This window comes from Polyodon spathula, chromosome 17 (genome assembly GCF_017654505.1).
Source record: "Polyodon spathula isolate WHYD16114869_AA chromosome 17, ASM1765450v1, whole genome shotgun sequence".
NCBI lineage: Eukaryota > Metazoa > Chordata > Actinopteri > Acipenseriformes > Polyodontidae > Polyodon > Polyodon spathula.
The window spans coordinates 7,873,905-7,899,869 of record NC_054550.1 but is presented as its reverse complement, the minus strand read 5'-3'; the positions used below and the strand labels follow the sequence as shown (position 1 = coordinate 7,899,869).

Here is a 25,965-nt window from a genome sequence, read left to right as displayed (position 1 = left end):
CTCTCAAATTTGTTTCACAACCTGAGAGTACAGTCTCCACCAAGCTGTCTGGAGCTCCTCTGGACAGGAGGTCTGCTGCTCTGTTGTCCAGAATGGGGAGGTGAACCGCCCTGATGGAATGCAAGTTTCTGTACGTCCAAGAAGGGAATCTGTGAAGGCCAGGTGAGCACAGGTCAACTTGGACCAGCACGTCCAGACCAGTACGTGTTTGTGCACTAATTTCTGGTGAAAATCAGATAACGCCAGGGCTACTGCTTGCAGTTCTTGAGCATTTATATGCGCTGGCTGTCAAGGCCGCCTCCAATGAACTTGTATTCCCCTCCCATTCCAGACTGCTCCCCAGCCCAGACTGGAGGCATCCGTAGTGACAACTTCCCTTCTGTGAAGGGAGCCGAGGGGAGATCCAAGGTGCAGATTGCCGGGGCGGAGCCACCACTCCAATGTCTTCTGGCATTGTCTGGACACTCGCATCAGCCGGTATCAATCGCGGACCGGGTGCAACTTGAGTGTTTTTATCCAGACTTGAAGCGGGCGCATTCTCAGCAGTCCTAGGGGAAGGATTCTCGAGGTGGCTGCCATCAGCCCCAACAACCTTTGAAACATTCTGACCTGTAGAAGAGTACCATCCCTGAATTGGGAGAGTGTGACTTCCAATGACCGAATCCTGTCTTCCGACAGTGAGGCAAGCATGCTCACAGAGTTCAATTTGATCCCCAGGAACACTGTGGTCTGAGACGGTACAAAGTTTCTCTTCTGTTGATGTACAGAGAGCCCTAACTTATTCACATGATCTATGACCCTTCTGGTGTGTGCCTCAACGCGTGCTTTGGTACGCGTGCAAACTAGCCAATCGTCCAGGTAGTTCAAGATCTGAATACCCTGCATCCTGAGTGGAGCCAGTGCTGCATCCATGCACTGTGGGGCGCTAGCGAGAGGCCAAACGGCAGCATACAGAATTCGTACACGTTGCCTTGAAAGGCAAAGCGTAGATATTTTCTGTGCGTGGGACGGATTGGGACATGGAAATAGGCGTCTTCCAGGTTGATCGATGTGAACCAGTCGCCCAGCTGGATGGACTGGAAAATCATTATGCGGTCAGCATGTTGAACTTCTTTTGTTTGAGGAATATGTTGAGGACCCTGAGGTCCAGAATAGGTAGGAAACCGCCATCCCTCTTGGGCACCAGAAAGTACCTGGAGTAGAACCTGCTGAGGGCATCGCTTGGGTTTACCAAGCACACAGTGTGCTTCTGTTGAAGACTGGCGAACTCCTGTTGAAGGAGAATCGCACATGCTAGTCCGACGGTGATAAAGAGCACACCCTTGAAGGGTGGAGGGCCTAAGCGAAATTGCAGAGCGTAACCATGTCTCATAGTTGTTAGCACCCAGGAGTCCTGTCTGCAGCCTTGCCATGGGTCGTGTCCAGTGGTCAGTCCGGTTGTGAGGGGGGAAGGTGGCAGTCAGAGCCCTTCAGGGGCGGTCTTCCTTGGGCTTGGGAGGGGGTATATCTTTCTTAGGCCCCTACCTCGGTCTCCAGCTGGAGAATCAGGTACCCCTGGTCGGCTTTTCCTCTGCCTGCTTGTTTGGCCTGTGGTGGAGGGCGGTGTTCAGGCCCAGCTACCCCGGCATGCTGGGAAGGCCACCTAGGGCGCTGCTGATAGGCAAGAAGGCATGGAAACTTTGAAGCGACCTCTGTGGCCATGTGGGAAATCTCAAGGCTCACATCAACAGTCACTCCGAACGTCTGCCCCAGTGTTATAGGGGCATCCAGCAGCGCAGTCTTCTCCTTCTCCACCACCTTGGCTTGGGTCAGCCAAAAATGTCGGCAAGCGGCCACCAGCACCACCAGAGACCTCCGTGATGCCTGACCCAGCTCCCCCATCAGGTCAGTTATCGCTCCCGTCACCGCCTGAAGCTCCCCAGGGTCTGTCTCTGTTGCCCGCTCTTTCAGTCTTGCCGCTAGCTGAGACTAGTAGAGCACCAAGACGGACATGGCGTTGGCTGCTCTCACCAACAATGCCACTGAAGCATATGCTTTCTTTAGCATTGTATCGGTCATTTTGCATGGCTTGGATGGGCAGGTAGGGTCTTTATCCCCTCTGGTGAAGGTGAACTCTTGCACCAAAACGCACTGATGTTTTGATATGACTAAATGGCAATTAACAAACGCATGTATGCATTTGTTACGTTTGTTAGTGTTTGTCAGTTTCACTGTAATCACTTGTTTTGTTGTAGAACAGCGACAATGTAAATCATTGGGGTCGCATTTTAAGGTATTACTTTCCCTCTGCCTACACTTAATCGATCGCTGATTTTACCTGGCATGCAGTCATGTCATAGAAAACAGTTTAAACTGGGCCACCGTGGTAAATATGGGTGTTGAAGAAAAATGACAAGTGCCATATGTAGCAGATACTTTTACACTTTGTGATAAATTAAAGATGCTTCCTCCCTGTGGCAAGTTAGTTTCAGTTAAGATGGCAAGACATCACATCTGACAAATGATAGGCGATTGGCTGGTAAGTGCTTCCCATTACAGTCTCAAAAGAATACCAAATGAGGAATGGTACAGGATTGGCCATGAATCACTCCAGAACACCCCTCCTTTGTAGACTGTCATGTCAATTTCAGTGGCGTCCCGGCCCGCTATGGAAAGTGATGCTAAACTAAATTTGTATTTAAAAAATGAGGTTCATCATTCTTCACATTCAGTGGCAGTCCAATGGATGTTGAGACTTTGGCTTGCAAAAATCAGACAAAAATGAAGACATACATGTTCATTACGAATCGCAAAGCACACTGCAGTCTAGTCTTGTCTCCAAACAGCACCTCCTTTCTTGTACAGGTTACCTGCAGTCGCAGTCTCATAATCCCTATTTCTCCCATGGTGCATCAAGGACATACTACAAGTTCACCATCTTTGGGATTCCGGACTCCAGAAGGCCTTACTCAATATATGATATACCATAATATACGATAAATCGGTAAGGTTAAAATACATCAAGCCATCTGACTTGTTTCAAATGACTATTTTACATGTTTTAGCTTTAGCTACACCTGGGTTATTTTATTGACAAATGTGTAGTTGCTGCCCTTATACCATTTATCTGTTGCCTATTAGCAACACTTCATCATTAATGACATCAAATAAAGTAGCCCAGCTACCGTAGATATGTATTGTGCAGATTCAGAAACTTAAAGGGAAAAGGTTTTATTCAGATTTGTTAGCAAAACTGAACAATATAAAATGACAGTCAACCTCATCAAATGACAATGCAGTACAACATTTTCTGATATTCTTTGTATCACATTTCTACAAAAGTATAAAATAGAGCATATGTCCACTAGTACAGTATATGCATTTTCCAGTGCTGAATTCTTTCTCAAATGGATTGTGCAATGTAGCAGCCTGTTAGACCAGTTCACACCCTGTCCTATGAATGGCATGCAGTGTTCTTTTTAAACTCAACTGCTGGAACAATAAAGAGTGAGGAAGCAAATATGCTAACCCTTTCATCGTGATTATCTCGATATTGAATTAATAGAATTTCACAGGAAACAAAAGTCACATGTTACAATGTGGGTCTTTTCTTGCAATCTTGGGTATTTTTAGATTGCTGATGACTTGCATTTAGCTATTCATGTTAAATAAGTTGGTATTTAGCTTCACTGTTGTCTCAATGTTGTTTTGTTATATAATAATGACTGTACAAAAAGCTAGTTACATATAAAGAGCAATTAGTTTATTTTGACCTCTTTACTGAAAAGTCTCTGATGTAAAATAATCATGGTAATTAGGAGTTTATTATGCTTTTCCAATACATGTACAACACTTCAGTTGGAACAGTTGAAAAAGGCTTCATGAACTGCCAAACTTGATTAAAATAATGAAATAATAATAATAATAATAATAAAAACAACATTGCTTAATACAAGCTGTAATTTTTTATAAATAAGGCCCTATGTATATATACAAAAAAAAAGATCTATTCACATTTATTGGAAAAGAGACTTCTTACATATTTCTGGTATTTACGTGGATTTGTTATTTCCTAATCTGAACAAATCTGTGATATTTTGAGTGTAATGCAAATGTGTTTTCACTGTGCTGTGTTGCTTGTTTAATGAAGGCAGAAGTGAAAGAAGCTGTTGCCAGTATAACAACTGACATCACAGAAGACACTTTTATTCAGGATTCACAAATACATGAAAATGTTTTTCCTTCTCAAGAACTTTCAAATGAACAAAGATCTCGAACTGGAATTGACAGCAGCCAGCTGGTAAGAACCACCATTTAAATGCTTCAATATTTGATCCTAGTGGACAGAAGATGCCAAGGGAGGGAGTAGGAGAGGATGGGGTTAGTGGTACATTTTGAATTGATACCGATTTTATTTGTAGTGATGTTGACAATAACTTATATCTAGCACACTATTTTACACTACAGCATAGTATATTTAAGTCAGTTTTGCTATTTTACACTGCTACTGTTAAAAAGAAAACCATGAAGATCTTGGCCATGATTGGTTTGAAGCGCTTATGACATTTAATTCACCTTCCTTGACCAGCACAATCCCCGAATCTCAATACAATTGAACATTTTGGGGATTACCTTCAACAGCACAAAACACAAGGCAATCCAAATTCAGAATGTCATCAAATCTGAATTGCAAGTAGCTTTTTAAAAAGACAATTCTGCACATGGTAAGAGCGACATCTAGTGGTTTAAAAAAAGTATTATCAAATGTTTGTTTTCCTACTACAACCAAACCTGTTTAAAGATCACCTGTAGAGTGACCACAGTGATGAATGCAGGTTATTCATTCATCTTCCAATTGATTATTTATACCATGCTGAAAACTGAAGTTGTCCAAGAATCCACAGTAAACACATTCACAGTAACTCCATTTAGGTGTTCTAACTGGCAGTCAATTACAGAGATGTAATACTTTTCAAATATTTTATTTCTAGGGACATAAAAGTGTTAGAAAAATCTGACAGTGTTATATAATGTAGAAGCGGTCGTGACAAAATTAAATAAAAATAATTTATATTTTGAAGTGATAATTTGCTGGAGAAAAAAAAAAAAAAAAAAAAAAAAAAAAAAAAAAACTTTATTTATATTGTCATTCACCAACACTAAAATTAGTCTGCTTTTGAATTGTTAATTCAGAATACTATCAACCATAGTAATTTTACAGGTAGTTTTACACAATTGATGTGTGTGCAATTGATAATATTATTGTGGATTTATATTTTTAACTAAAACTAAAATGTTGTTTTCAATTTGTGATGATGTGACTTTTTGGTGTTTATTCCCGCTGTTTGAACTGGAGATTTAGCTCATCCAATGGCTTCACATAAATAGGAAGCATACCAACCACAACAACACAAGCAGCTTGCATGACTATACCACAGGTATGCAGATCCTGGAACATATTACTCTAGTAACCAATGTATGGGCAGGGTGAGTTCAAATAGAGGTACCCTTTGGAGTCACATTGTCGGAGATGTTTTTAAAAATCAGTTACCTGAACATGAAACCTTAAAATTTGCATCTCGTTGAGCTAGATAGACTGACCCCCCTAGGCTGGTGTAGGGCCAGTTAAAGAAAGGTATGTTAAGGTCTGATCTGTTAAGATTATGTTGATCCTGAGGTGATTCGTTTCATTGTCTGATATTGCAGGGTGTCCTTTCATTTGATTTAAACTGGAACAGTGGTTCTCAAAGTTTAGCCCACAAGACCGCAGTGTTGTGGGGACTCAAATACTATATATATATATATATATATATATATATATATATATATATATATATATATATATATATACAGTACTGTGCAAAAGTTTTAGGCAGGTGTGAAAAAATGCTGTAAAATAAGAATGCTTTCAAAAATAGACATGTTAATAGATTATATTTATCAATTAACTAAATGCAAAGTGCGTGAACAGAAGAAAAATCTAAATCAAATCCATATTTGGTGTGACCACCCTTTGCCTTCAAAACAGCATCAATTCTTCTAGGTACACTTGCACAAAGTCTGGGATTTTGTAGGCATATAGTCAGGTGTATGATTAAACAATTATACCTAACAGGTGCTAATGATCATCAATTCAATATGTAGGTTGAAACACAATCATTAATTGAAACAGAAACAGCTGTGTAGGAGGAATAAAACTGTGTGAGGAACAACCAAACTCAGCTAACAAGGTGAGGTTGCTGAAGACAGTTTACTGTCAAAAGTCATACACCATGGCAAGACTGAGGACAGCAACAAGACACAAGGTAGTTATACTGCATCAGCAAGGTCTCTCCCAGGCAGAAATTTCAAGGCAGACAGGGGTTTCCAGATGTGCTGTCCAAGCTCTTTTGAAGAAGCACAAAGAAACGGGCAACATTGAGGACCGTAGACACAGTGGTCGGCCAAGGAAACTTACTGCAGCAGATGAAAGACACATCATGCTTACTTCCCTTCACAATCGGAACTGGGACACCTACAGTTCAGAATGTGAAATTCATTTGGTTGGGTGTACATACACAAAATGGCTGACACAATCCTCCAAAAGATGTCTTCTCTACAGGTTCTGAAGTTTTTTATTTTTTTTTGTTGTTTTTTTTTTTTTTACCGATATTCAAAGATATAAATACACTAATAACCCTATTCCTACTACCCAAAAATAATGCACAATCAACATGTATTGATCAATAACTTAAAAATACTCAATCATAATTCTATGGTTAAACTGATAAGAAACTGTCTAAATGTTTGAGTTTCTAATACATTTAACTATAGAACACATGTAATAAGCTTCATTCATAATTGCTGATAACACCATTAGAGGTGATGCTTTTAATCCTTTATATAACCTTGGTGTACATTTATTTAGTACTCCATTCGAAAAGATGTCTTTTAATATTTGTATAACTCAATTGGTTTATAAGACCTATTTTAATTACCTAAGCGAGAGCTGGATTTTGATCTGCTGCTCTAGGCACTATATCAAGAGTTTCCAACCCTGGTCTTTGAGAGATGCATGGTCTCCTGGTTTTCATTTCAACCAAGCTCTCAGTTACTTAATTGAACCAATTACTGGCTTAATTAGTCAAGATTAATACGTGTTCAGATCTTTAGCCACTGATGATGTAAAAAAACACCTATAAAACCTGCAGGATTGGGGCTCTCCAGGACCAGGGTTGGTGACCCTTGCACTATATAAAACTATAAGAAGTCAATTCGATTTCAATTCCATTTCAGAGATTTACCCTTTCATTTCATAGTTTTCTATATACACCAAACTAGAACAGTTTACTGATTCACAAGATTTTGACAACCTTATAGGACCGTGCTGATTTAAAAAAAAAAAAAAAAAAAAATTAATCAAAGCTTGTAGTTTAGGAGTTCTGTATTTACCAATTAATCTCAAAGGTCATAAAGAGAAGAATATTCATAAAATCCATTAATACTTGTACTTTTGCAGGCATTTTGGCAAATTAGCATCCTGCAGTTCTAAATTAGACAATAAAAGAAGTGATAAACCTACTCTATGCACATACGTACATATTAGCATTAGGCTCATTTTCTGTTTTTGTTGAGATAATTATCTTAGTAATTGCTTTTTACCTCCATTAAATCTAAATTAATATAATTAATGTATTTAGCAGGAATACAGTGGGGTAGTAGTATTATGTCAATGTCATCATAATGAGAACCATATTAATGACTAAAGTTTGTGTTAAATTACAGTGACAGAGGAAGAAAATTACCTTAAGTAATTCACATCATCACCATGGCTACAGTGAAGAGCAGAAAAACACCAAAGAATGATGGAACTACCTGCTAACAACTTTTTTGTAAACAGCACAGAATGTCCCAGGAGCGTAATTTAACATGACTTGTAAACATTTTCTTCAATGGAAGACATGGATAAAGATTTGCAGTCAAAACCTTTAAGATTTTTACTAAGTTACTGGAGTGCACATCTCATCACAAGACCACCGCTGCGAAGAATCCAACTGCCACCAAGCACAGCCAAAAATGGGCACGGAAAAGGAACTGTTCACTCTCAATGCTGTACCTGGACCATGCTAATTCCACTGGATCTTTCTGCTGATGCAATCCAATCCAATGGTTTAGCTTTGTGATTCTAAAGAGTACATTTTTTTGTGAAAGCAAATGTGAAGCATTGTTACATGCCTATCTACGTAAAAGTAGAGATTTGAATTGCTGCTTCATTGCCAGTCAACAAAATTAATAGTATGCCGCTATGGTTCATTTAAAATCTGTTTTTATGGTAACTTCATACACAAACCAAGAATCAATGGCCATCAAGAACATTTGTAATATTTTTCCGACTGTACTGATGGCCAAACAATCATGTAATATAAGTCAAATTATAAAAACTCTGCAATGTATGCAAACATTAATTGGCGTGTGATCTACTAGACTTTTTATAGGCTGTGTGAGATTTGTGTGTAACTGTTCAGCAACAATGATGGGAAAGCAGAAGGATCTTTTTGGCTTCACAAAGGGCATGATGCCCATAAGTGGTTGCATTGATCAACCTTTCCCTCAAAACAACGTTCCTGAAAATCACCACCGAAAACTCTGGTCGCAAGCAGGTCATGATGGATTGAGTCTGCAGACCTGTGCAATCTACTGTAACAAGCTGTAGACGTGCTACAGTTGCACTATAAACCTCAACCATGGACAAGGTGTTTATTGAATGGTATAGAGCCCCATAATATTGAAACTGATCTAAAGACAGCATTTACTTTACAAGCCTATTGAAAATATTACCTCTAGTTTCCTGTCAAATGTGCAAAACAATATTTTTGCTACAACAGAGCTTGTCAATGTAAAAAGATTGCAAGCATAATATTGGCACACTTATGTGCCCCTACAGTTAAAGTTACCTTTGGAGAATGTAAACAACATGGATTGTTAACAAGTTCTGTTTTATAACAAAATACAATGCCCAGAAGGTTAAACTATGGAATGTGAAGAAATTAATTCGGGAAACAATTAAAAAGAAGAAAACTAAATATAATGTGTTAGTGTTCGTTCCACATCGATCAGTTATTTATTTTAATTACAGTGTTAGTGTTAGGAAGAGGCTTGACTTAACCACTCCTATTCAGGGTCATATAAATCCCTTCTATACACCCCTGTTGCAAACTGCTTGCTTGGAGATGTGACTGGCAGAAAGGCGGTATTGAATCAGAGCTCCCATTGTATCTGAGTTGTTTGGGTTCGCTACCAGTGTTGCTGGGTGGGTACAGTGGGTCTCTATCAGCTACTAAGGAACATCACCAATTTTCACAGAAAAGGTAAGAGCAATAAACTGTTCTGATATATTTTAAAATTGAAAAAAAAAATAAACGCACACTTTGTTATTATAATTTTTTTTATTTGTTTGCAGAACAACAGACCTGCTTTTATGTGCACATGTATAGTTATACTACTATTTCTTTTTTTTTTTTTCTCCAGTAACAGTGTACTCAAGGGTGCTGGGGGTGCAGTAGCACTCCTGGCTTTGAATGGCTTTCATTTTATCCAGGGTTACAGTTTTGTTCAATGGCTTTCAGCACCCCCACTATAAAAATTGTTCCAGTGCCACTGAATGTACTTAACTTTAACTTTTTGTGTCTTGTAGAGCAGAGTCAATGCAAGAAACTGGAGTACACAAGCAATGATGTACCTTAAAGGACGATGTGAGTTTAAAAACTAAGAATATGAATTATTGGAACATTTAAACTAATAGATTTCTGAATAACTAAACCTTTTATTAAAAGATATGCATATATGACCTCATCCGAACCAATATGTGATACAGATTTAATTTATTATTCCATTAGCGTGTTATTGGGCGTTTTACAGTATTTAGATGCACAGTTTTATAAGCAAATATGTTTAAGGCTGTATGATATAGGGACAGGGACAACTAACAGTAAAGAACAGGCCTACTTACTATATGAATTAGTAGGAAAATATTAAGCATTATGGGTAAATACGACATGAAATGTGAGGGGAGAATAGTAACAAAAACTTTTTTTCCTAACGGAAACAAACCTATTCATAGGCGGTGGGGTGTTTTTGCACTGAAGTAGTTTTATTTCTTACAGACGGCAGGAGATATGCGTCAGATTATGATGAAGAGGATCAGTTTTACAAATTTGATGCGAATAACTTGAATATGCTTCTCAAAGGTATTTCTTGATTACAATATTTTAATCATTAGTTCAAATTCTGGAAATAAATGTAATGCAAGTTACATTTTAAGTAGTAAAGTCTGCTGGTATGTATGTATGCATGTATGTATGTATGTAAGTACATGTATTATAATGGTTAAGGTACTACAATATATCTGCACTGCTCTTGGATTGATATTCAGTTTGCACAGAAGCCTAACGTTCTTTCAATCATTTAACCACATCAATGCACTGATTGTTCTTTACAACACTTCTATGTGATTCTCCTTCCACATCCTTTTCCTGGTTCAAGATGGGTCTTGTGTATATAAGTTGTCCCCAGTTGAACAGTTATACAGTTTTTTTTTAAATATAAATACACAATCTCAAACTAACACCCACATTATCTTGTATGCAAATTACCCACAAACATAATCATAATGACACAAGTGCTTTATATGGATAATCAGACAATATTAAATTTACTGATAACCACATAGGATAAGGGTCATGTCATGTCACTAGTTTAATTTCTAGTTTTGCTCTGGTAGAGTGGATTCACGTCCTGGGTTAAAGTTTTATCTCTGGTCTAGCCCAGAAACTGCTAACCAAATAAAATGCAGTAAGCCCATATTAGTCGAGGGGAATTGAATGTGCACACAAGTTTTATGTCCATCTTATACCACACTTGGCAAAATAACAAAAACTTGCAAACTGTTTGCTGTTGAAAGGCATTAAAAAACTTTCCGACCAGCCTTTACTGCGGGAGAGTGACTTAAGAAGAAGAAGAAGAAGAAGAAGAAGAAGAAGAAGAAGAAGAAGAAGAAGAAGAACTGCCAGGCAGTTTTAAGGCTCCCAAGTCCCAGTATCAGTACCCGTCTAAGCGTGTTTAGTTCTCAGTGTGCCAAGTTTAAAATCAGCAACTTCAACTGCTCCACAGAAGAAGATTTTGAAAGTTTTTTTTTTTTTTTTTTCAAAAATGCGTCAGGCAGCCATTTTATTTAACGCGAGTTTCTTAAAAGTCAGTTGTATTGCTACAGTGTCAAGGATGATGCTCGTGAAGTTTCGAGTTAGTCAAGTAAACCAACCTTTTGTCAACTGCAGCAGTTTTAAATTTCAGACGTAAAAGTACACCTGGCGGCCATCTTGTTTTATAAAATATAACCATTTTGACATATTTGTATTCCATTGGTACTGGGACAGTAACTACCAAGTTTGGAGTTTGTTGGTCAAACGTTGTTCAAATAGTAGCAGTTTGCTGTTAAGGGCGCGTTTCGATAGAGTTTGTGGCAGCCATTTCGACATTAAAATTTATCGCAGAAACTTATGCTTCGCAAACTTGATGCGGGTTTGGATGCTGATGATATCTGTTAAGTTTCAGATCAATTGCTTGACCAGTTCCCAAGAAGATTTCGAAAGGTTTTATCGAAAATGGCTGCCTTTGGCTTAGAATAATAATAATAATAATAATAATAATAATAATAATAATAATAATGGAGGACCATGTACGCAATGACACTCCACACCCTCCACTTCCCCGCCGTCGTCTCCCGCCGAGACACCGCATGGCGGGAGACCCTCCGACCAGCGGCGGGCGTCAGTCCCCAGTGGGAGGCCCTGTACTCCCCCCGCTGGTCTCCAGAGGAGCTGGGGACCTGGGATGGAGGGACCTGGGACGGAGCGCTAGTGTCAGGAGAGATCCTGCGTCACTTTACCGACTCGGACGCCGCATGCCCTTTCTGCGGTCAGTCCGAGTTGGTGGCTCATATTTATTTTTTATGCGCCAGACTGCAGCTGTTCTTCCTGCTGCTGAAGAACCTTCTGCTGCAGTTCTGGCTGCACTTCTCCCCCACCCTCCTCATATTCGGGCGGAGTCTGCTGGGGACATGGCATCGTTTATCGACCAGTGGACTCTAGGGGGCGTGCTCTGTACCACCTCCCCATTTTGTCTAAACATTTAATTTGCAGTCGTTTTTTGACCGGTTTTCTTTAAATGAGTTAAAAGCCCATTCCTTTTGGCATCCTCAAATTGAGGATGCTAATCATTTGACGGTTGGAGATGTCCTGTACATTGGATGGTCCCATTTATGGGCTTTAAATAGGACTAATAATAATAAACTTAAAAAAAAAAAGAATTTTCAAGATAACGATATTTCGGTGTTCTGTCGCATCTTTCGGCTGCTGAATGCCTCTTTGAGACAACAGATTATTCCAAAAGCAATCATTACCGCCTAAACCTTCAAAAGATGTTATCACCCCGGCTGTAAGTATTTCTTTGTTAATAATTGTTTACATAATTTATTGATATTGAAGAAAAATCTGGTACTGACAACTGCTCGACCAAATGTGTATAGGCTAAGAGCTTAATGTTGTCAATTACTAATAAATGTGTGACTAAGTGGACGCTGTTTTGTGTATACAACTATAAGGGTTAAATAGTTCAATATAATAGGGTCAGTTTGTTTCAATAGTTTTTTTTGTGTGGTTAAACCTTTTCGTTTGCACATGCCTTGTAAATTGTAATAAATCCAACTTTATAACCCATGCTATTTACGCAATTGTTCATTAGTTAGTTCACGTAGCCGACTGCTCAAGGAAAAAGGTCACCTCAAATGTGTTGCAAATAGATTCAGTTTCGCGTCGTTACTGCTTTGATATGAATTCTTGTTAGCTTGTAGCCAAGAATGCAAGTTAATTCAGTTAACAGTCTCCAAGTTAATTCAGCACACACAGCAAATCAATATATTATTGTTAATAAAATGGAGATTGTCCAAATTGTAGTTTATTGTATCTAATAAGCTACTGTAACATTATTCGATAATTTAATGTTATACAGCCTAGTATAAAGTATGCAAACTGTTTCTTATTGCCCTAAAACTAAATTTGTTGTCTTCTTTGCATAATACCGTAGCAGTTAACACAAAGAAACATCAGCTGTTTAAAATAAATAGTTTATTTGCTTAATATAGATATCATGCACTTTGTAAATGAGGGAAAGCAGCTGAAAACAAAAACAAAACATAAAAAAAACCAGAAGTGCATTCGTTAGAGGGACTCTCTCTCTCTCTCTCTCTCTCTCTATATATATATATAGAATGTATCCTGTGAAGTCAGCTATATATTACAGTGAAACCATCTCATACATCAGTGTCACCACCTTGTTACTAAAAATGATAAAGTCTGTATTATATGATCCCTTTTTAACATTTAGTGAAGGCAATGACGCAACATGTTATGTAGTTGAGTGTCAGTAAAGCTAAACACCTAAACCCCGAAACCAAATTCTAATCAATATGTAGTTAGAATGTGCTGTTTCAGCGGTATGTGAATATAATAACTGCATTCCAGCAACAAGCTTTCGCCATGGGCACGATGTTCATGACCATCTTGCTTCCCGCGGGCTGGATCCTGGCTCACCTGGAGGATTACAAACGCAGACCCTGAACAAGAACTCAAGCTGAAGACCAAGGCGTAAGAAACCCAGAGCGACTGTCTCTCAACATTTCCCAAACAGAAACAAGTCCACCGAGACGTGAATTTACCTGTCTTTGCTCTCAATACCCTTTTATCATTAAACTGTAACCATACTTAATGTGCTTGTTTTTCATTTTATTTGACAACATTCTGCAAGGAACTTGTATTGCTATAAATGTTTTATTATTATTAAAAATCCATTGATTGAGTGCAAACCATGCAATATTATGAAATGAAGTGGTGGAACAGATTGTACTGTCTTTTATCAAACCAGCTCCAAAATTGTAATTTCATTTAGTTTTCGAAGTTACAGACTTTTGATTTTGCTCCAGTTTAAATGTCCTTCCATTACAAATTGAAAACAGGTGCATTAATACAGTTTTGGTTTCTGTGGAGAGTAGCCTATTTATCACAACCCTTTGTATACAAATGTTTGGCAGAAATAAATAAATAAAACCTTAGAAAATAAGAACAGCCAACAGTTAAGATCTTTGGTGTGCTCGTTATGCTGAAGCCTGTAACAAGACTGTATTATTGCATTACAAAATACATAGATTTTTGTTCATTAAAGCAAGTTCATTTAAGGGTAAATTAACTTTGGGGAAAGTTCTGGCCATGGCTTCCATTTGCCCAATAATGTCATTTCAATGCCACTATTCATTTATATGGAGGAAACCAAAGAGCACAAACACTAACTATGGCTCCTGATGACAGCTTTATAAATGGGGCGTACAGTACACTACAGTAAGGTACAACATATAAGTAGGCAAATGTTTCAGTATAGTACATAAGTTTAACTATTTTTGATTTGAGTGTTAAGTTACAGATGTATTACAGTAATAGTTCATATTTCCCCTATCCCAATTTCAAATGATTTTTATCATTAGTAGATTTAAATACAGACAGCACGTCTACTGCTGTATAGCTGCACCTGGAAACAAAGCTCCCAAATCCAGATTGAACAAAGGTACAACACACAGAGATTACCAACACACTTGTGTCTTTTATTTGCATTTCGAAAGCGTTAATTGAGGGTGACAGTTTGTTGTCCAAAGACAGAAAGGTAGCACACATATAGTCACAGACCTGTTTCCATCAAACCACTGGCAACACTTGTCAAGATATCAGTAGGAGAAAAAAAAAAAAAAAAAAAAAAAAATCAGCTAACGTCAGAAGACCAGTATCTGACTGTTTCATTCTGTTTGTTGCTTACATTTAAAACCATAAAAAATGTATTCTTCTACAGCATGGAAGAAAAGCTTCTTATCACCAATGGCTGATTTCTAGATTAGAAAAAAAAAAAATTAGAAATCTATTTATTTTCTCCTGCCATTTCTGAACAATGTGTGCATCACCCAAGACATTTTTCCAAACAAACTGCTTCTGTAGGAAGAGATCTCTACACTGTAGACCTGTATGAGACAACTCAGAGAGTCGACAGTGGAATCAATGCTTTCAGTGGGGTTGAAAACAAATGGGCTGTCTGTCATACAAACATATCATTTGGTTTATAAAAATCTTATAGCTTGTAATAAAGCTAGTCTCATTTGTGGGTTGAACAAAAACTAGCCTCATAAAATAAATTTAGGTACCATACTGTTTTAAGAAAAAAAAAAAAAATTCTTCTTTCTTATTTTAAAAGGGCTTATTTTATTGAAAAAATTTCAGTCTTAACAGTAAGCTAGCTTTAGTCTACATGGTGTAGAAACATCAATACAATTTCTGAAAATCCCTTATTTTGGGCTACCTGTTTATTAAAACATTCCAACTCTTACTTTAGTTCGTGGCATTGTGCTTGACTATGATGACCAAAGTACAGTATTACTGGAAACGTGCTTTATACAAATAAGAGAAATAATAAAAGCTAGTAATTAAAAAAAATAAAATAAAATAAAAAAGCTGAAATTTAAAACATATTTTAAAAACAACCATAAAAACGTATGGCACCTCAAACAGTATATATAAAAAAGGAAGAATTTCTATTATTTCATCATATGTCGTCCGACGCTGTTGTGTGTGTGTGTTTTACAGTTGCTGTTCTGAAACATATATGGGAGTCACCAGTATTACAATTTCAGACAGTTTAAAAACATCCCCCAAGTTCCATTATGCAACATTTTGTGTTAACAATAACACAATAGATCTTTACACAGTTGACAGCAGGTTTATGTCAGGATGTCGTGTGCTTGATGTTCTACCAGCATGGCTGTATTTTTAACATCTCCACACCAGAGGTCCAAGCGATCATTCATTCCCTTAATCTGAAACACATCAGAAGGCATTAGCATACTGCTTCAGATAATGAATGCACTCATTTAAAAACATGCATTAGATAGGATTAGTGTTTCTATGTGTCATGTGCCTGCAGGTTTTGCCTACCAATCCATATTCCACTAATCCTGAATTTAGTTTTTTTTTTGTTTTTTTTAACAGGCTCTGTATGTGCAAATAGCTGTTGTATCAGCAGTCTATATTTAATGCAAGGGTGCTTTGTAAAGCATTTATTATACTTGACTGAGTGACTAAAGTATAAAAAGACTGATAATCAGTAAGTCAACTAAATAAAAATGGTTTAATAGACAAAGAAATAAGGTGGAATAATCCAATAAATGATACAGAGCAAGACGAGAAATAAACTTACCTGTTGTAGATCCAGTACCCTTGGCTGTACCCAGGACATGTGAACTCTCTGGTCTACCTCATCAATGTTGCCCTTTATCAGACCAACGGACAGGGCCTTCATCACCAATAACTCCACCTGCAAACACACAGGACACAAGGACTGAGTTTCGATGGGTTTACTGTATGAACAGCATTTCAAACAATTCTAAAGTGATGAAATTCAGGAAAGGATCATCATCTTGAAATAGATCATAATCTGTGTCTCCATTGACAAAACAAGAAAGATTAAGCATGTAGTATGGTGCTCGGGCCCGTTTCACAAAAGTCCTGCGATTGCGATGTTCTTGCGATGAGGTTGCGAGGACGCAGAGGTATGCGCTATGTGCCGCTGCTTGCGCTTACTCTTGCAATCTGCGATGGGTGAAATCACTAACTGTAATCAATTTTAAGGCACAGTGACTGATTAGGTAAATACGCAATGGCAAGATTGCAAAGGAAAGCTGTTTGTTGTTTTTTTAAAGAAAAAAGATACAATTATTAATTGTAATTATAAAAATAAGATACAGTCGACACAAATCGGTTCGATTTGGCAAGTTTTCTGGACGTTTTAGTCAAAGAAAACAGAAGTTACAGACAAAACATGGGAGATGAAAAAGCTTTAAAGTTGATTGAAGAAAACCAAAATACCTCACTGTTGACAAGAGATCCTGAGCTGAGTGACAGGCTGTACTTTGAAGTTCTATACATATATAAAGAATGCCCTGTGTAGAAAAAAAGTCAACGCTGTGCAGCAAACGTATTTAAAAGATAAGTTTACAGATCTGTGTTTACTTTTGTTTCTACACCACTGAAAAGGGGCTTTTGGTTGAAAAGTATGCAGGCAGCTAAGCACACTTGCTACCTTGAATCTTTTATTAGTCTTTATAATTATCAGGGGGCATGCCTGATAATCAAGCTGCATTTAGCGTCATTATTTAAATGTGTGGGGCAGGTAATAACATGGCCGTGGCTGCTGCAACACAGCTGTGTTATTGCTGTCGTGAACTGTAGCCTTTTGTTTCCATGATTTGGGGATCTGGTGGGTTTCTTTTAGATAGTTTTTATCTAGAAGTGAGAAGTAGGCCGTCACTATTTTTGTCACTTGAGTTTGGTCCATTTTATTTACTTGTATCAGGTTAGTGTGTTACATAACTTATTTATTGTACACATTTAATTTTGTTTGTATTATTATTATCATTCATGTAATAATTGTTGCACGGCATTGTCACCAATTTAAAGCAAGGCAATCTGCCCAATACTGCTATTATCATACTGAATAAATCAGTACTTTGGTATATGACTGTATTTAATAAATAAACCGTGTTTGTTTTTACAACTTGATCTTGCCTCAGTTACTGTTATTTTTCACCCACATAACTTTGGATTACACGTTACAATTTAGTTTTGTAATTATTGAAACCTATCAAAAAAAAAAACATTTTTGTATACTGCAGTTATACCTCCATTGTGTGTGTGTATCTGTGTGCATGCGTGGGGGGGGGGGGGGTTATAAGATCGAGACAAGTTCATATTGTCATCAAAATGAACGAGAAATCTGTTCAGTAAAATGCACAGTTTCACAGCAAGGTAGCAGTATGAGCCCCATGGTATGTCCTAAAACAGGACCTGCGATGAAAAATGCTACTTGCGGCTGCTGTCTGACTGCTGCAGGTTTCTGGTGAAGATCGGTGACGTCACAGCCCTGTGAAAGTTTTCTGAAACCCAATTTTTTTTTTTTTTTTTTTTTTTTTTATTTGCGAGGTGTTTAGGATTGTGAAACGTGGCAAATTGCTTTTGTGAAACGGGCCCCAGGAATCTGAACTCTCTTACATATACCATGTAACAGGGACACAAGCAAATAAACTCACCTCATTTACTGGAACCTTAGCACTCAAGGCAATTTCTTGAAAGGTTAGTTGCCTGTGGTTGGCTGGACGAGTAAAAGTCATCTAATAATATTAATGAAAAAAAATAAAAAAAATAAAGTAAAGAAATAAACAACTTCTCTTATGCATGCAACATTCCATAATAACAAATTCCAGTACTACACCTGGTGGAAACAAAGCCACACTCTTGCTTGCACTCTGTTAGCCAAGTTATCCTGTTATAAACTTAGCCTTATAGTAGGATTGTTTGGAAACTATATCCCTTACCTCCATGAGGCAGAGAAGTTGGATCTTTTGCATCAGACTCGACTCTTTGGCTGCAAGGTCAGGCTGTTAGGGAAAAAAAAAAAAAAAAAAAAACACCTAGACATTATCCCCCAAAATCTTATATATTTGGGCAAGCAATTGGGGGTGGGTGTAATCTAATTTAGTACACTGCAGGTACAGACAAATCAGTGTCTCTTCTATTGCTTCCTTAATTTAAGTGAATATGGTTTAAAATTGTCTTACCTGTTGTCCCCATGCAGCCTTGAAAGACTGAAACGTTTCCACGTTTCCACTATTGAAAGCATAAAGAGTGTCTATTAACCATTGTTTATCTGTGCTCCTCAGGGATTCCAACACTGGATGCATTAACTGCACAAGAAATAAACACAACAGCAGCAGGTTAGATGACAGGAGCAGAATGGGAATACAAAACACATTTCAGCAAAGTGCAATATTACATCAATACAAATTGTGAGGGGCTACGAGGGGCTTGATTTTGGTTCAAGAACATGCTAAAGTGTTACAGGTAGTGTGTGGTTGTTTTAACCTTCTGAGGATCCTGTGGGGTTCACTGCACTCTGATTCAGATTTAAAGGAACAACCAATTATCCGATAGCAAATGTAATCAAAAATACATTCACAGACTAAAATATAAGCAATGTTACCATTTCAGCTGAATAACAAATATAATTAATGTGACTTTAGTTTCCACCAGCTTTTTGAACACTCAGTAGCTTTAGCAGAGAGATTTCAATTAGTCAGTCTTTTGCTAATTTTTCGCTTAATTATTCCACTGTCCTCACCACTTTTAGAAGCAGCTGGTGTGTTTGCCACCCGTTCCACTTACTCATCACAAATGCTATCGCTAAAAAACATAATATCTTCAAGGTTTAACCTTCTTACAAAAATTTTTTTTTTTTTTTTTTTGTTGAATAACTTTAAGTAATAAACATTTACAAAATATAGTGAAAATCACATTTTTGTGATAGAATTGTTTGAAATGCTTTGTAAAATAAGGGACTGGGTAAAGGAAAGACACCACTTTGTATGATATTATTATAATTTAATAATCTGACCGCCACTTGCACCAATTGATAAAAAAGCAGAATATTATAACTTTTTTTGGTGGAAATTAAATTAAGCAAACATATCATCCAGGACATTTGTGTGTTGATTTAAAAAGCATATTGCAGGAGCAGTGCTCTTGTAGTTATGTTTTTATAATTTCTAGTTACAGCTGTTCATAATATGCTCTGTGTGTTGACAAGTGTCTTAAAATTTTAAATACATTTTTATTTATTAATTTATTTATTTTAACACTGGTTTGGTATAGTAAAGTTATCACCTGAAATCATATAGATGAAAAGAGATCCTTCCTCTACTGCATAAATTATCATAGGTCTAGGTCACAAACATGTGAACAGGAGAATGTTCTTCTACTGTAAGGTTACAATGTTTAATTCCTGCTTACCATCAACAGCTTGTTTTACTGCACAGATTTGTTCCATCTCAGAGTTACACGGCTCTATATTAGAACATCAATGCTCAGTTTCGTTATACAGTAAGCTTGGCTAGGTGGCGAGGGCCATTATAGTACCCCCAATGGGCCGCTGGTTGCCCACCACTGCACTAACTGGTACTAATCTCAGGATACCTTACATAAGATAACATGAAGTAGATTTATTCTAGTTTGTGACCAGTCTCAGTGAGTAACTCCTTAAATCAATGCATAAAAAAAAAAAAAAAAAAAAAAAAAAAATTCAGGATATGAAAATAACTTACAAGCTCTCCGAAATTGTAAACACCCTCCCCTAACAGGCCAGCCAGTCCCAGAGTGAAGGCTCTTTCCTGCTGCTCTGCCTCTGGAAGAGGATAGTGGATTGTCAAGGTCAGCAGATTGTAGTGCGATTAACAGACTTCCTTCCCCTAACAATACTGTTAGCAAGAACCTGAGCGGGGCCAACGCCCCCCACCGAAATCGAATTTCAGGGTTTTGCATGGGTCTAAATCCTGCATATGCTGGGCCTAAATATGTGCCTTAACAGGGACCCAAAATAAGTGTATAAATTTGTATTTTTTATGATTTTAGGCATTTAGGATTTAGGAAGTAAAAGATTTAGGAAGTAAAAGTTACTTGTGTGTGAAAAGTAATTACAAAATAATGTATTTCTATTAGAATTTTAAAACCACAAACTTGTCTTATCACACAGTAAATTCCACATATTATACAGAACCAGAGAAATTATATTTCAGGCACAAAAACAAACAGTCACATTATATAGATACCATAATACCACGTAAGACAGAAGAGAACAATGTGAAGCAGTTTCTAAATTAAAGATAAGAAGCAGTATTAATTGGTAGTAAATCTGAATACAGAAAAGATAAGCCATAAGCTGTATTATGTTCCATTTTTTCGTGTATTCCATTTTTTCCTTTGCATTTTATACAATAAAAAAAAAAGACTGAGTTTCTAAAAATATTCATGGAACCAACCAGTCCTTACATTTATTTTTAGTCTTCTGAGATTGAGTATACATACTTTCCCATTAACTACCAAGTCCAAGAATGTACACGTACATTAATAAATTAATTTTTAATTTTTTTTTTAATTTTTAAATGCGCTTGCGAGAACTGCCATTTCGAACACTGTTGATTTTAGTTTTCAGAAGTTTGTTTCTGTTGCATTTTCTGTAAACATTAAATCAGTTTCTACAGTAAGTTGTAGGATTCTTTTTTGTTATATATATATATATATATATATATATATATATACACACACACACACACACACACACACACACATTATATATATAAAAATTCTGTTAACTGTCGCTTCATTCAAATAAACACAACTAACTATAATGTATTGGTATTTACTTGAAAATACAAGTCCACTACATAAATATCAAGTTATAGGTATATGAAATGGAAAAACATGGAAACTACTTCAAATGGAAAAGAGTAATGTTGAAATGGAAAATCACTTTGGTGTACAAACTACATATACAAATGGTTTGGGATATTTTGTATTCATTTTATTAGTACACATTAGCACACATTAGCACAAACCGACATACCACTTCTTTAAGAGATTAGCATGAGCTACTATAGGAAATATGGAGCAGCTTCCCTTTTTGGCTGGTGCTTACAGTCTGCCTGAAAACACTGCAGTAGACGGTTTACTAGCTTAAATCTGTAGAAATTACATTTATGTAGGACCCTGGACAAGGGTAAAAGTTATTAACGTAAAAGTTTGAACATACATTTCCATTTGACTTAAACTTTTTTAAAAGGGAATTTAGATTTAAAAAGTCTTCTAAAAATAACAAACTTAAGTACTGTGCCTGTTTAAACAGATAGATAGATCATTTGTGTATGTGTGTGCCTATCTGCATCAGCAAAACAAACAAAGCACATACAAATAAAATAGTCATATTCATTAACTGCAGAATGTGAGTATCGTTGCCTGAATTAATTATACATGCTAGGTTTCAGATCGATTTTCTAAGTCAACACATAAGATATTTTACAATGCTATAACATACTCACTCTATTTCGTACACTTTGAGTAAAAACGACGATCTTACATAGGAAACATAGGTTGCTTGTTTAAAAAAAAAAAAAGTTATACAATGTCATAACTCTGTATGATTGTACAGTTTGGCCTTCATCACCAGCATCGCTTGTAATCTCAAAACTAACTGGTCCATTCATGGCGATTGGTCCATAACTATTTTTAGGTGGGTCATTTGGCAAAGTAGACGGCAATTTAGCTGGCAGACGACTAGAAATGAGAAGGATGTATACCCAATTAGGGGGTAAAGAACACATTTAAGAACGCATGAAGGCTTAACAACACTGCTGTTTTAAAGTGTTATATTATGCCACCAATCTCTATTTGATGCCGAGGGACTTAAACTGCTATACCGCTCTTGTCAAATAAGTCAATAAGGAAAATGATAGGCATGTGTTACCTGGTATGTCTTTTGCATCCACACAGCCCAGGTAGCGCAAAGCGTCTTTGTAGTAGGAGGCGTGGTTTCCTATGATGCGGTAATATTTGCTGGAGAGATCATAGAATCGCCCATGGACTGACGTCACCCCAGGAAGGTTATTGAGCATCTCCTCAACCTCTTCAATCAATTTCTATATTCAAACAAACAACAGCACTCACTACAACAGCCCACAGCTGCACATCTTTAATGGCAGTAGAGAACAATTTTAAAGAGATACTGCATTTTTTTATTTTCCTTTGATGAAAAGTTATCGCTTCCTAATACTAAATGTGGAGTGCTGTTCTTGCAGCATATCATTTTTAATGGCTTTCTTGAATGTGATTAGTACCTGTCATGGGCTGTGATGGTTCCTAATGACATTTTATTGGAATTATTTGTCATTTTGTCACATCTGTACATATTTTTTAAAATGAGTCAAGTTTACTGCACTTAGAACTATGAAACTAGGTACAAATTGTAAAAGTGGCAGCTTTTTGATGCAGTGGGAGATTAATAATGCTAACTAGAAGTTTTTGTTTGGCATATTTTAGGAAATTAACCCAACTAAAATGTATAAACTAATTCTAAACCTTCATCTTTAATCAAAATGTAGTTGTGCGTTCACCTTTGTTGCCGGAAGGTCGTTTATTTCTAACTTCAGGCTGCCAATGGTCGTCTTGCAGAGAATCACTGCTTCATCACTGCTCTTAACCTGAAACAAAAGTCACATATTTGAAATGCTAAGAAAATACAACTGCTGAATTTACAATTATTTAATATTTCTGATTTACTATCACATTTTAAAATTAATAAATGTATTAATCTGTGTCTTACGGACACTAAGCAAGTTGTCTGTTTTTTAAAAACAAATAAAATGCCCTGTATTATACATTATTAGTGCCTGACAAACTTGGGAATGTCTGATAACATTGTATACAGCACTGGTCACACAGGGGTTTACAGATATTCTGGCCATAAAGCAAATAACTAGTGATCAAGAAGGTTTCATATATTGCCAATACCCCCCCCCCCAAGAAATCGACAGAATGAATAAAATGTATATTTAAATGTATTTACCTTTTCCCTGGTCTTTTCAAGAAATGATATGGCAACATTTGGATCTTTATAAAAATAAATAAATAAATAATAATACTTGGTTAAATAAACTTAAGTATTAAGAACATTAGAATCCTATTAATGGCACTTTAATACAGCAAGCCCACAGTATTCCTGATAATGGCGTAGGTGCATTTTCATAATGTTATTCACAACTGTATGCAGTTACATTATATGGAGCATCTAGCTTATTATTTGAGCTGAAAATACTCCCCCCATAATTTCTGAACACTGTTTACAATCTGTAAAGAATTATTTGAAAATTCTCACCTGTCATTTGTCTTGCTACATGGAGAATAATTTCCATAAGGGATAGTGGATTGATTCTAGAAGAACAAAGTAAATCTATTATACACAACTCAAGAAGCAGCAGCCTCCAGCAGAAGCACACCTATCCAGAAAGCTATCAAACCAGACATCTGGTGCATGATAAGGAACTTTAAATTATATTCCTTACCTGTGCTCAAAGTCACTAAGAAAGTTTTCATACAGCTGCAAGAAAAAATAAAATAAAAATTAACCTGTCACAGTCAATTATCCTTAACATGCAAACTAGGACATTAAAATTAAAGAGCAGAAGAAGCAATCATACACACAGTGTACTTCACAGTGAAATTAGAATTATAGACAATTCTAAAATAACTTATTTCAGAGCTTTTTACTTGCACTAGCCCTGCACCCAATACTAGTTTTAAAAAGAATCTTTAAATTAAGTATATTATTTACACATGCTTGAACAACTCCTATTTAGTAACCTAGACTTGGGTTTGACATACTCATGCTGTGATTAGTTGAGAGCAGATTAAGCAAGGAGATCCTTGTTTAAACACTTGGCACCTGGTCATTTCAGTAACATATCAACAAGGGAAGTTCTGAAACCGATTGCCGGGTACAGGACTAGTACCAGTTTCAAGCGCTAATATTTAGATTCTGTTTCAGGGCGAGCAATGTAATACTGTTCTACATGAACAGTAATCTACCTGAGTAGGTGTTCTGTAGAGACCAATGCCCTAATTCCTTTGGGTGCTCCTTAAACTTCATTAACTTGGATGGCCACCCATTGGATGAGAAGAGAAAATCAGGCGAATGCCTCTAAGTGTAGAGACAAACTTCTTTGGTGAAGGTCTTATTTTCATATTGGCTAATTTGAAGTTTCGGTAGCTGTATAAGGTGCTGTATTTGTAACTAGAACATTAATGGTCTCATCTGAGCTACAGCACATTTGCATAATTGTGAAATGATGTCCACAAGCAGTTGTTAGTAAAGTCTCACCTTGATAAGGCCTTCTCCTGCAGCAAAACAGGGCTCCTGAACAAAATCTGTGAGTTTGAGGGTCAGCTGGTGCCACAGCCTTGCAATGTGAAAGCAGAGAAATACAAGTGGGTCAGACTTTTTTCTTTTACCATCCGATTACTTGGTTTCAGTTTTAAATCAACAATATCATTAATTTGGTGTCTATGTGCTACATTCCCCCACAGATTAGCTTTCCTCTGTGCCCTACTGGATACTTTGTTGACAGTTCAGTGTGTTTACATTGGTTTTACTTGCAGGGACACAAGATTCATTGTGCCTTAAAACATGAAAGATAGACCATTGGTGATTATATATCAATGGGATCTTCCAGCACACTAACATCTGTTTTTCAAAAATTGTGTTGTATGTATGTGTGATTTTATTTATATTTTTATATCTATCTATCTCTCTCTCTCTCTCTCTCTCTCTCTCTCTCTCTCTCTCTCTCTCTATGTATATAGATAATATCTATAGATATATATCTATAATCTATATATATATTATATATATATAATATCTCCTAGATATTAGAGGACACCCCATATCCAACAGTGGATTTGTAAATGGCATGTGAATTTAAATGTTTACTTTCTCCTTTGAAAAATAACATACACAAACATTTTAAGAGGACAAACACAACACATTAGACAACATGGTACGTGCACTACTGTGTTAGATGATAGGTCAAGCCTACTCTATGTTTTTAGGACCCAGCGGAACTCCTAGAGATTACAATGCATACTCCATTCAAAACCCTAAATGTCATTTTTGTTAACTGAACGAGTGACTCATTTATTATAAAACAGCGTTCATAAGGATGTCTCACTAATACACCACTATGTTATTCTTAACAAGCGCGTCTCGTTCTACACTGGGCTCTAAAACACGGGGCCTATTTGACTCTTTTTCTTTCCACCCTCTACATGACTCAGCTCATGTCTGCTTCTAGCTGTATGTGTTCTGCATCTTTTCTCTTGCTTACTTCTTGTTGTAGAGTTCCTCCAACGTGTGCCATTCTGTAGCCAGTTCGGGAGTGCTGCTTTTACTCTGCTGCTGTTTGAGAAATCCTGTAACATCCTTCAT

At 36.9% G+C, this 25,965-nt stretch overlaps 1 protein-coding gene and 1 pseudogene across 1 annotated transcript; one reads left to right on the top strand and one right to left on the bottom strand.

Moving 5' to 3' along the window:
• The first annotated feature begins 1,990 nt into the window (after nt 1-1,990).
• Nucleotides 1,991-14,831, top strand: LOC121330110 (annotated as a pseudogene).
• Nucleotides 14,645-25,965, bottom strand: LOC121329929 (26S proteasome non-ATPase regulatory subunit 13-like). Its single transcript, XM_041276012.1, has 13 exons — nt 25,865-25,965; nt 24,862-24,940; nt 24,047-24,081; nt 23,860-23,915; nt 23,551-23,594; nt 23,099-23,185; nt 22,453-22,624; nt 20,258-20,337; nt 18,719-18,844; nt 18,476-18,538; nt 18,191-18,271; nt 16,303-16,419; nt 14,645-15,922 (listed from the first exon to the last, which is right to left on the bottom strand). The coding sequence occupies exons 1-13, from the start codon at nt 25,963-25,965 to the stop codon at nt 15,827-15,829; spliced, it is 1,137 nt and encodes a 378-aa protein (XP_041131946.1). The 3' UTR covers nt 14,645-15,826.

Bases quoted from the DNA above. Each gene is read 5' to 3' on its own strand.
- LOC121329929 (XM_041276012.1), bottom strand. From the start codon at position 25,965: ATGAAGGATGTTACAGGATTTCTCAAACAGCAGCAGAGTAAAAGCAGC. The intron at 24,082-24,861 runs GTGAGACTTTAC...TTTTTCTTGCAG, and splicing joins CAGGAGAAGGCCTTATCAAG to CTGTATGAAAACTTTCTTAG. The intron at 23,916-24,046 runs GTAAGGAATATA...TTGTTCTTCTAG, and splicing joins CTTAGTGACTTTGAGCACAG to AATCAATCCACTATCCCTTA.